The sequence below is a fragment of the Lutjanus erythropterus genome, chromosome 22 (genome assembly GCF_056507025.1).
Source record: "Lutjanus erythropterus isolate fLutEry1 chromosome 22, fLutEry1.hap2, whole genome shotgun sequence".
Lineage (NCBI taxonomy): Eukaryota > Metazoa > Chordata > Actinopteri > Lutjaniformes > Lutjanidae > Lutjanus > Lutjanus erythropterus.
Genome location: NC_139338.1, coordinates 3,128,165 through 3,140,599, shown reverse-complemented (window position 1 = coordinate 3,140,599; position 12,435 = coordinate 3,128,165). Strand labels below are relative to the sequence as shown.

At 37.1% G+C, this 12,435-nt stretch overlaps 1 protein-coding gene across 1 annotated transcript in view; it reads left to right on the top strand.

Annotated features, from left to right (window-relative positions):
* The first annotated feature begins 1,661 nt into the window (after positions 1 to 1,661).
* LOC146306398 (protein bicaudal D homolog 1-like) overlaps positions 1,662 to 12,435 on the top strand; it is a 55,695-nt gene continuing 44,921 nt past the window's right edge. The window contains exon 1 of the mRNA XM_084711021.1: positions 1,662 to 1,945. Coding sequence (XP_084567147.1) covers positions 1,721 to 1,945 — 225 coding nt within the window. The 5' untranslated portion in view covers positions 1,662 to 1,720. The remainder of the gene's footprint in view (positions 1,946 to 12,435) is intronic.

The window sequence follows — 12,435 nt, the reverse complement described above, 5'->3', positions numbered from 1 at the left end:
TTTGTCAGGACAGGATTATATACTAACCCTGTTAAATTGTTTTGAAGCATACTACAAAGATTTCATAACAAGTTAACAATCACTTGTACTTTATGTACATATGTGTATGTATGTGTTTTGTGTTAGTCATGTTTATTGTAAATTTGTGGTTATATTTTATGTTTGTAAAGCAAGATACACTTGCTACTTATCTTGTGTTCAATAATAAAAAAAAAACATTTCACGACAAAATGCATCTGTAGAGATACTGTAGAGGTCTACTATGATAGAGGATTAAAACATTTTTTTTTTTTTCATTTTAAAACAGAGATGATTACAACAGCACATTTTTATACCTGTGTCATCCGTATTGTTAGTTTTAGATTTTGAAGATTTTTAACACATTTTTAAATTGTTTGAAGTTGTGAATTCTTGTCTCAGATAATATAGCTGTGATTGGCCAATATGGGCCAATAATATCAACTGATCAGGCTTTAGAGATAATCCAATCATTAATTGAGTGGTTTATTACAGGCCATTTCGCCAAAGACTGTTTTTCATCGTTGGTGTAAGGCAGTAGATATAATATCATAATCAACTTTTTTATATTTGTTATCAGTATTGTTAGTTTTAGATTTTGAAGACTTTAAACACATTTTTTAATTGTTTGAAGTTGTAAATTCTTGTCTTAGGCAAATGTGTTTTCTGGCACAGAGCAGGTTTAGACTTTTTCAAAAAATTAAACTAACCAAAACATTTCATAAACTGCATATATTTTATATACATAAATAATAAAATAATACATTTTCTACAAAAAAAACAAAAAAAAAAACAAACTAGAGTGTTGGTATTAATCCTTTAAAAATTGTTTTTGGGGTGATAAATATACTTTATTTTTGCATTACACCAAAGAAAAGTATCACGTTATAACGTGAAAAGTTCGTTGTTATAATGAGACGTTTTTTATGTCATAACAAGACATACTAAACTATAATGAAAATAATGGTTAATCGTGTCCCGTGTGAGACCAAAAGTCAATGTTGACTTAATGTTTTAAAGGGACAGTTCACCCCAAAATCAAATTCAATAGGACATCCAATCCTCAAAACTGGCTGAAATGGTTAAATGTTAAAAACTTTGAAACACTTTAAAAATATATTTTTGTGAATGTTTTAGAATAAAGTAAAGAGCAGAGTGTAGGAGATGTTGTGAGTAGTGATGGGAGTGTGATCTCCAGAGGGCGCAGACTGCAGCTCTGTGGACTCAGTAAGTGATGCGGAGCAGAGCTGCTCTCTCATCACACTGACGAGGATCCACCGTGTGAGAGAGGAGGCTGCAGCAGCAGGATGACAGAGAGCCTGCTCGGACAGGCTGCCTTGCTTCACGGCTGCGGGCAGAGATGGCGTCCTGATGCCGGTGAATAAGCAGAAAAACAAGAAGCAGCAGCAGCAGCAGAGGGAGGGGAGAGGAAGAAGAGAAGCTGCATCACTGACACCATCACATGGCTGAAGATGATGACACATCTGTGGATCTATTTTACGGATGTTTCTTCTTGTTGTTTGTTCCATGAGATTTAAAGCAGCAGAGATTTAAAGATTCCTCGGTGGAGGAGAAGAGGAGGAGGTGGTGGTGGTGGGGGTTTGTTGTCTACCTCAGCTGTTTCTCCCTCCGGCCGGCGGGGCTCGGCGCTCGGCCGACGCAGGGCGGAGGAGGAGAGGGCAGAGGGAGGGACAGAGGGGCGATGGCCGCCGGCGGAGGCGCAGCAGGGTGCGGGGACACGGTGGAGCAGTACCGGCTGGAGGTGGAGCGCCTGACCCGGGAGCTGGCGGAGGCCAACCGGGAGAAGGTCCGAGCGGCGGAGTGCGGGCTGGTGGTGCTGGAGGAGAACCAGAGCCTGAAGCAGCAGTACGCGGACCTGGAGGCCGAGCAGGAGGCGCTGAGGCTGGAGCTGGAGCAGCTGCAGGAGGTGGGCTCAGCAGGGGTAGGGCTCATTACTCCACAAAGTAAAGCTGTACTTTGGTATGAGTCATGTCACAAGTAGGTTAATGTCATTACTGACGCCTGGACCAACAGTTTGTTTCTGTTCTGTCAGGACACGAGATGTTCTCACCACACAAACAAGTTCTGATCATATAAATACATCACTTCATACTGTTTTCCTGCACCTCTGTGCTGTAATGATTCACCAGGTTACCTGTAGTTCCACCTGCTGGACAAAGAACAATACACAGAGCCGTCATAACATGACATAGAGCCAGTGCAGCCACTTTATAAATGTTATAACATATGCTGAGGCTACTTACCATAACTGTCATAAAAATATCTTCCTACAGTCAGGTTTACAGGGCGACTTTAAAAATGTATTCTGATACTGTTACTAATTACCTGTTAAAAATGTAACTACTTATGTAACTGCTCAATATAAAATACTGTTTTTAGGACTGCAACTAACGATTATTTTCATCATCAATTAATGTTTATCGATTATTTTCTAATAAATCTATCAGTGGTTTGGTCCATAGAATGTCAGAAAATGGTGAAACATGTTGATCCAGTCTCAAGATGACGTCCTCAAATGTCTTGTTTTGTTCACAACTCAAAGATATTCAGTTTACTGTCAGAGAGGAGGAAAGAAACCAGAAAATATTCATATTTAAGAAACAGAAATCAGAGAATTTGGGATTTTTGTTCTGAAAAAAGACTCTAAACAATTATTTGATCATCAAAATAGATGCAGATTAATTTAATAGTCAATTAACAATAAATTAATCATTGCAGGTTTAAGTGTTTTGTTTGCTGTTAGATTTGTCCAGCTGTTCCTTCCTTTGTTGTGATCAAGACAAAAAAAGTTGAAATTTCCACCCACTGAAGGATGTTTTTTCACTAGAGGTCATGATAATGAATTGGCAGTAAGTGTATCTGTAATCTGATTACTTCCTTTTTATCTGTAACTGTACCTTTTTGTATCCAGATGACATAATCCTGTTACATGTAATTCATTACATTGGTTGTAATGATTCTGTAGTTCCACCTGCAGGACAGAGAACAATAGACAGACATAGAGCCAATACAGACACTTTATAAAGATTATATTATTTACTGAGGCTACTGTGGAAAACCATACTGTCTCAAAACAAACTACAGATGGTTGTTTTTACTGTCCTCTTCCTCAGCCTAGGGCAGTGGTTCTCAACCTGGGGGTTGGGGTCCCCAAAAGGGTCGCAAAATATTTTCTGTCGCCTGATGGTTGCGGAGAATAAAATAAATAGAATATTGTGGCAAGCAGGACAGAATGAGAGCCAGGAATCAGCTCTCAGCAGCGGCAGCCGCTGACGTTGCCCTTACGTGGCATAAAGGAGTGTTTCTGCAATTATACAGACATCCTTAAAGGGATAGCTCACCCCAAAATAAAAACTGAGTCATTATCTACTCACCCTCATGCCAATTAAAGTATGGCTTGATGATTTTTAAGAAATATTTAATTGCATAACTCAGTCTATGTTTGTAATACTATAATAAGTCTTAAAAAAAACTCATAAGGCCTTTATTGTCATTCTTATAAGGGCTTATAAATATTTTATAATCTAAATATCATTCATTCTGTCTCCTTGTGTGGACGTCCCCTCTGACACTCGCCTTGCTGCTCTCTTTAGACCATAGATTCTCAAACTGTGGTAGCTCCCTCTAGTGGTACACCGAGGAATCTCTTAAATTTTTTAAAAGGAAATCAATTAATTTAAAACATATTATCAAAATCTGACAAAATTTCAAATGAAAATACTTAAACTAATTGTGATTAAAAAGTTTTGTCTTTCCTGTAATATTTTAGTTTCAGTATCAGCCTGCTTCACAGTCACATTCACGTGAGTGTACGCATGCTTCATCCTCGACCACTTACAAGCTAAACTGTGGTGGAAATATAGTAAGCAGAGGTAAAACTGAATGTGTAAACTGAATGTGTGTGTGTGTGTGAGTGTGTGTGTGTGAGGGGCTTGTCATGCTTCTCCATATTACAGTGTGTGTCTGTGTCTGATAACAGTCAACAATAAATATGAGCGATAAAACCGTCTGCTGTGTGAACAGGGCAGATCTACACTGCTGTATTTTAACATCAGTCATAATGATGGTACTTAGAGAGCTTAATATGTTCTGAGGTGGAACACAGTGTACAAAGAGAAACCCTGCTGTAGACCATGTGAGGAAGCTGAGCCTATATTTGTCTTTCTGTTGCACTGCTTTGCCACCTTGTCTTGACTAGAATAAACAAACTTTAATTAAGATACAGGACTGATAACTTTAACAATGCAGTTTTCCCTCTGGTTTGTTTCTCCCCTACGTGATATGGTCTATGGTGGTCTATCTTGTTATATTTATAAATTGCATATGTTCTCATTAGAACTTATAATAGTAACGTGTCCTAGGGCTGGGCGATATATCAATATTATATTGTATGGCAATATGATACTAGATATGGTGATGTTGGATATTGTTATATCAACTTTTCTAACTGTTTTATTATTAATCTGAAGATTATTTATAAAGAAATCTTGCTGGGTAATATTTTGTGAAAGCACCAAACATCCTTACAATATTGTCACAACATTGAGGCATTTGCTCAAAAATCTAAATATTGGGATTTTTACTAAGTTGATCACCACAGCTGCTTCCAGCCCTTGTAGTATACAACATGTAGTCAGTCACAATCTACATGATCAATAATTATCAATATCGAACAGTATGAACCTTCACTATCGTGATAGGTTTTTCTGCTATATCGCTCAGGCCTAATTTGTCTTTTCTTAGAAAATAGCATATGAATAATAAAACACAGGTCCTGTGACCAATGTCATGATTATGAGACACCAGTAAGAACTGTAGTTTCTTTGGCTTTCACAAGTCCCTTTGTTGGGAATAGACTTCTCCCTTTTGGTTAAACATCATGAAGAAGTCTTGGTTTTCATTACTCTAAAAAGTCACGCTATGATTCATTTAAAAGTAACATCAGTTCATCAGAGTTTAGGGCCGTCCACACCAAGAACTATACCTGTAACTACAGTGTAACTAAAACTAAGTGGATGATGGAGTCCAAACCATAGCTACAGTAGAAATCTACAGTCCTAACACCTTCATCTACTTAAGTTAGAACAATTGTCAGACAGTGCTGTCATTTTGAGAATTTACCAGACTGTTCCAGCTGATCTATTATTTGCCTTTACTCACTTAGGCATTATATCCACATTACTGATGATTATTTATCAAATAATCTCACACTTTGTGAAAGCACCAATAGTCAACCCTGTAATATATAATACAACAAACTTATTTTATCCCCTCAGCCACTTCCACCCTTTGGAGTACACAACATCTTACATGATCAATAATTATCGATATCGACCGAAATGAAACTTCACTATCAGTATGTTCACCAGCTAGTCTCTGACTGTCTGCCTGCTGTTTAGGACTGAACAGGTAGTGTACAGGGGATTTATCAGACCTCTTTCATTGAAAACAGCTGCGTTGATTATAGCAGAGTTTCTGGTCCAAACACTAAAAGAATGAGCTGAAACTATGAACAGGTTCTATTATATTACACATAGAGTCATTTGATCCACTGTTCATCTAAACGTTAAAGATGTGCTGATCCACTTTTATCCAGATAATTTCTCTGGAATCCTTTTTGTCTTCCTGTTGTCTGCCTCAAATTATTGTGTCTCTGAAAAGCATCAGTGAGTGTCTGCTGTCTGGAGTTGTCTTCTTGGTTGTTGGCTGATGTTCACTCACACAGATCTTTAATTCTGTTGGTAATGCTTCCTTTTATATGTTTTCAAGACTAAAATATTTCGAATGTTTGGGCACTACGGGGTAAAAAATTGACTTGGGCAAGTAGATTTCTGCACTTTTCCAACTAGGCAAGTAAAAAAATCATTAACATTGAATGGTGTATTAGATATCTATTATTCATAAAAACAGACTATGGAATATGGATCGACACATGGATCAGTGACATCAGTCTGACATCCAAAAATAAGTGGATTATGTCAGTACTGGTACCCTATACTGTTATCTGATCAGCTCAGTCCCGTCTCTAATAAAAGTATTGATCAGTGCAGCTTTAAGCACCAGTCATTCATACAGAGATGTACAGTCACCACACACACTGTGTGTTCATGTATGTTAGGATGGTTGCTTGATGTTTGGTCACTATTTGTAGCTGTTGTGAGCTGGTTTATGACACAGCACTTTAACAGCATTAAACTCTTGATTCTTATAAGTAAAAGCAACATAATGAAAGCTTGGCTGTGTTCATAAGCCCTCCACACATATAGCATATTCTACTGTATGTGGTGACGTCGTTCATCTAAATCTGCACAGTATTCTGTTTCACCTCTGGCCTGAGGAGGTGATTTATCTCCAGTCTGATACTCAATCTGAGCTAATGAGCTGCTTCAGCCTCACTTGTGATCAACTCATTTTTCTGATCGATATGAATCAGAGCAGCGTTTTCCAGCATGTCAGCTGATGTACGGCAGCACTCACCCACCAGTTTGTTAGCTGTAATACACATAGATCGGGGGGGTGGTGAATGCTGACTGTGCAGTTCCACCCTGAAGGTCAGTGTGTGTGTATGTGTGTGTGTGTGTGTGCGAAGCAGGCAGGAGTACCAGTTCATCCATATGATGTGTCAACAGTATGTTATTTTTAACACTTATTTAAAGAGTCATTTATGAACAGGTTTTTTATTGACAGCAGTGCTTTGTGGGAGTTGGTGGCAGCCAGAACAAACTCACAGTTGGAAGCTTCCCAGTAACCACAGTGCTGTTGGCCTCTGGCAGCTCAGGTGGAGAAGTTACGTGTTCAGTGATCAGTCCCTCCAGGATTTCAAAGGCCTTTTTGGGATTGTTGTGGCCTGAAATGCCTGATTTCACTGCAGCTTTTCTAATAAATTGTGATGCATGTTGCAATGCTTTTAGACATTTTTTGCAATGAAATTGCAGGACCAAGTGAAAATTGACATTCACATAGGTAACTTGCTTCAAGAAGAACAAAACTGCACTCTGTTCTTAGTGTTCTAAGTAGCCTCACCAAAAAGGCTCAGAGGTACAAAAACTATAAAAAAAATCTTTGTAAATGAAGAAGTGCAGAAGTGTGGTATGCAACAAAGAAGCAGAATCTTTGAGAATATCAAATTCAGTCAAAACAGCACAAACTGATAAAATAAAAGCTCACAGAGGATTGATAAATGTCAATAACAATGACAAATGTTCTTTTCAGCACCTGTGACAAAATAAAAAAAATCGTGAATAATAAAATAAAACATTGAGTTGGTTCATGTACGACGTTGGCACAGGGGGCTGCTGTGATTGGTGGAAATCGCAGATGACTGGTCAAATTTGCTGAAAAGTTGCAGAGTTTGGACAAAATCACAAGGTTGCACAGAATTGACAGGGATTGGTTGAATTTGTGTGATTTTTTGTGATCACAACATCACAACTTCCTGGAGGATATGACTTACTGATTGACATATTGTAATTCTGCTTTATTACATTTCAGGTCTTATATTTTTAGTCATGAACATCAGTTCTATCAGTAATTATAACATTGTACTCACTGTGCTAATCTCTGAGATTTGGGGACACATCAGCATCACTACAGCAAAGTCTGATGAGGCCCAGAGGCCAAAGACAATCTTGTTTTATCATTTTATTCTATTTTTACCTCAAGATAAAGTGATTTAAATAATCTGTCTGAGCAGCTGGCTCGTTGAGGGCTGCAAGTAATATTGTTGTTACAGATTAATGTACGGCATGTCGCTGGCAATCGACCTGTTCTGTTGCTTAAGCCAGTGAGCCCTGGACTGACCTCTCTGTCTCTGTCTCTGCTTGATGACCACATGTTGACACTGACAGACAAGTGATGCTACAACAACAGAAGTGGCTACATGGATGGTGTTACACCATGGAGGAATTAAAAGAACAGAATCATGTCCATGTTGGATTTGTGTAAAGAAATATAGTGCTAGCTTCAGGCCCCCAAGAGCAAATAATAAGGACAAATGTAGTGTAAAGTGAGCCTTTTACACAGGAGACCAGGTTTCACTTCCTGTGTGAGACCAATGGTCAGTTTTGATTGTTTTTAAGGAATAGTTATTATAATCCAAACTGTGACCTTTCCTAAACCTAACCAAGTACAACCTCAATTCCTGAAAAAGATGGGACATTGTGTGAAATCTAAATAAAAACTGAATACAAATATGTGCAAAAACTTTTTGACCTACATCCAATTGCATAGAGTATAAAGACAAGATATCTAATGTTCAAACTGATTAACTTCCTTGTTTTTGATTAATTTGATATCTGCATATATGACTTCAGATGCTCAACAGTCCGGGGTCTCTGTTGTTGTATTTTGTGCTTCATATTGTACCACACATTTTCATTGGGAGACAGGTCTGGACTGTAGGCAGGTCACTCTAGTACCTGAACTCTTTTACTATGAAGACACTGTGGAACATGTGTCTTTGCATTGTCTCACTGAAATAAGCAATGTGTGAGTGAAAAAGACGTCGTCTGGATGGCAGCGTATGTTGCACCAAAACCTTTATGTACCTTTCAGCATTAATAGGGCCTTCACAGATGAGACAGTTACCCATGATGCTATGGGTGCTAACACACCCCCATACCATTGTGAGGCATAAGTGAACTAAGCACCAGGGGGCCCCCAAAAAAAGCTTGAATTGTTGTTTTGTTGTGGTGTAGTATTGTCTGTGGTAATCATACAAAAAATTATAGAAAAACACAACACCTGGCTAGTTAATAATAGCTAATACTGTCACATTCTTGACCACAGTGAAGGCCTGTTACTGTGAGTATTAAAGTGCAAATCAACACCAGTCCTGTGAGTTTGCTCCTTTTTAAGATTAAAAACCATAAAACGGTAAAAACATTTGTGTGATGTAAAAAACAGAGCTACAAGGAATAAAACTGATCATGGGTGTGTTACATTTACAGCAGGTGTGTGAATGATCAAATATTAACAATAGTCAATAGTAGTGGCAGCATTGAGGCAGTGGGGGGCCCATAAATGAAAGACTGCTCAGGGCCCCATAAAAGCTTGGGCCGGCCCTGACAAAGATGCCTAAATCCTGTGTTGAATCATAATTGTAGGTGCTCTCTGTGGAACACTGAGCTGCTCTGAACCTTCTTACTCCCAGCAGAGTGGAGAAGAGGCTCACTGTACAAATCAGTGTGATGGACTCCTGTTGAGCTAATTAGCAAAGAACTGTGGCGACTTCTTTACAGCCTGCTGATGCAGTCATCTGAGGCCTCGTCCTGCTGTTAGAGCCATGATTATTACATTAAAGCAGACACACCACATCACCCAATTACATAACACACATGACAACCACTAAACAACTGAGAGTGAAAACATATGACCTTATTTACTGCGTTTTAGCTGTCCTATATTTATAAATCTTGCCATTGAGACTGGCTGGCATCTTGGACTAGCACTGATCAACATTTTTCACCATTTCCAGACAGTTTATGGAGCAAACATTTAACTGATTAATAGAGGAAATGCTCAGATTAATCAATACTAAAATAATCATTACAGGAAAGACCTGTCTGGACCTATGATGTCTGGAAGTTTGTGATCATTTTTATTTGCCAAAAACTGAATCAGTCCTGATAAAAACTACAGTCTGAGTGTCAGTGTGCAGTTCTGACTGTCACACTGTATTTTAATGCTACTTCAACAAGCCACAGTATCAGACATTTGTAATCCTTTTTTATATTGTATATAGTGATGATGCACTAATCCTTATTTGAACAGTGGATCTAGTGAGTGTGTGTAATGTGATAAGTGTCTCTTGTAGTGATGAGCCCACAGAGCCAAAATTAGAAGATGAATACACTGTAAAACTGCATGCTCAGACTAATGAGTTGATTCATAAGCAGTGAAAACTTGAAATTAGTTTGGAAATCCTAATCTAACTTAAAGATGTTGAGCTCCAGAAGCATTTTCTTTTTTGTGGTTATTAAACTAACATTTTTGATTGATATGAAATATAATATACTTAACTGAACAGGAAATAATGAGTTTTTATACTTAAAATTATTAAGTTCTGAACGAGGGCTGAGCCATTTTGAAGAAATATCTAATTGTGATTATTTTGGCTGATTATGATATGATTTGCAGTATTAGAAGAATTGCATTATTGTACAGCCTTATTCTGCACTGCAAAAAAAAGTTTAAAGAAACTCTCCAGAGGCAATTTAAAGCCAAATGTGTTCACTAGATTTTTGAGTTTTAAATCAAACTCAAACTCCAGTTTTGCTATGCTATAATCTTTTGTTGAAATAGTTAACTTTTCTTTTTTAAACTTGAATTCTTGAGTTTGAGAAACTGTTCACAGTGAGCTGTGACCTTGATTTGTCATTATTCGTCTGCCTGAAAATAAAATGGTTGCATGTGAAAATTAATGGTTGAAATAAGTATTCACTTTTACTTAGTTTACTCAAACTTTTTGACAAGTGTAGGGGGGTTGTAAAACTCAACAGTTTGAGTTGGGCTTAAAACTCAAAAATCTATTGAAGTAATTAACTGTTGAGTGTTTAAAGTGTGTTAACTTGTTGCAGTGAGAGAGATAAATTAAAATTCTGAGTTACATGAACTAAAGATATTTGAGTTGGCTTTATCAATCATTTTAATTGAACTGTAATGAAAAAGTACATCTAACACTAACTATATTTACTCTCTGACAGCCTCCAATGTTTGAGTTTATCAGCTCAAAAATATTGTGTCAACTGATTGACTCAGTTTTTTTTTCTGAGTTATTCAGTTTTACAGTGTATGTGACCCCTGGAGCTACACCACAGCTGATGTGCAGCTCCTTAAAAATGTATCTAGATTGAAGCTACAGCAGCTATGGAGATTTGTTGGACCGCTGGTGTTTCCTGTTCTGTTGACCACTATCTATCACAAGGACAAGAAAGAAAGAACGTCATGAACAGAGACTGTCTCACATACAGTAGTGAGACTTATTGGTTGTTGGACACAGTGACTGACACAGACAGTAGGTCCACATTAGATTGTGAATAGTTCTTGAGTTGCTTGCATGTCCATGAAATAGTAATGTTTCTGTGGAGCAAACGCTCAGCCAGTGTAGAAAGCATGCAACAGTGAATCATTTATAGAAGAAACCGTTTATATAACCTTAGATCTGCACTCCATGACCTAACAGTCAACTGTGCTCAGAGTCAAGATTGTGCTCTGATGAAACAGAAAATCATTTCTGGTTTCTTATTTTCACTTCAAATGTAAATCCAAGGTAGAAAAACTCTCAAAACTTGAAATGTTGGTTTTAATCTGCGTTTGAATTGGAACATAACAGTTGCAGGTACTGTCTGAACCAGCAGCTACAGCATGTGGTGTTTATTTAGAGCACATAACCTACTATGTCTTCTGTACAAACCATTTCTGTAGTACTGTTGTACTCTGAGTTTGAACTTTAATGTATACTGTAATATATGCTCATATGCAGTGTTCCTGTGTACACAGATGTATTTTGAGTTATACAGGTGTACAGGCTCTGGAGATGACAGTGTTGGTCAGTCCACATCTTTATTTCTAGAAAAATATTTTTCTAAAGTTTTACAAAAATACCCATGAGTAAAAGTACAAAGTATTCTTCTAAAAAACTACTCAGAGTATTAGTTGCTTTTTAACTGTGATATTTAAAGCATTATCAATAGTAGCATTGCATGTCCAAATCTTCTGTCTAAATTACTCTCAAATTTTGTGCATTTTCCTTGACTGATGAAAACACTAACAATCAATCAATTATTCATATTTCTTTTAGATAAAAGAAAAAAATGCATGTTTTTTTTTTGTAATTCTCTTTTTCAGTTTTTTTTTTTTTTTTGTAATTTTCAAAGTTTAAGTTTCTTTATTCAACAAATGGCTCCTTCAGAAAAAAACAATGATAAATGAGGTACAATTACTGCCATTTCCAGTATATTGATTAAATATCAATTAATACATTAATACATTAATAATACAGTTCTTAATGGCTTTTAATTGATTAATAATTAATCATTAACATCCTTACTCCAAACCTGTGCTGCTGAAGCTAAGCCTGTTTTTTTTTTTTTTATCCATATGTCCTGGTTTTCATTGGCCTGTTTATGATCAGATCACCTTATTTGGACAAGTACAAGTAAAAGTACAAAGTTGAAAATCTACTCATAAAAGTACAAGTACCCCCAAAAAGTACTTTATTACAATAATTTGAATTTTTGTAATTAGTTACTTCCACCCCTGCCCCTCATGATATGATTTGATAAGGGCTGATTATATTTTTTACACTTTTACGTAGTTATATGAAAGCACAACAAAAGAGGAAAGTAAGAGAGATATGAGACATGTCAGTGCAAACTAATGTAAAAAACCAGCAAG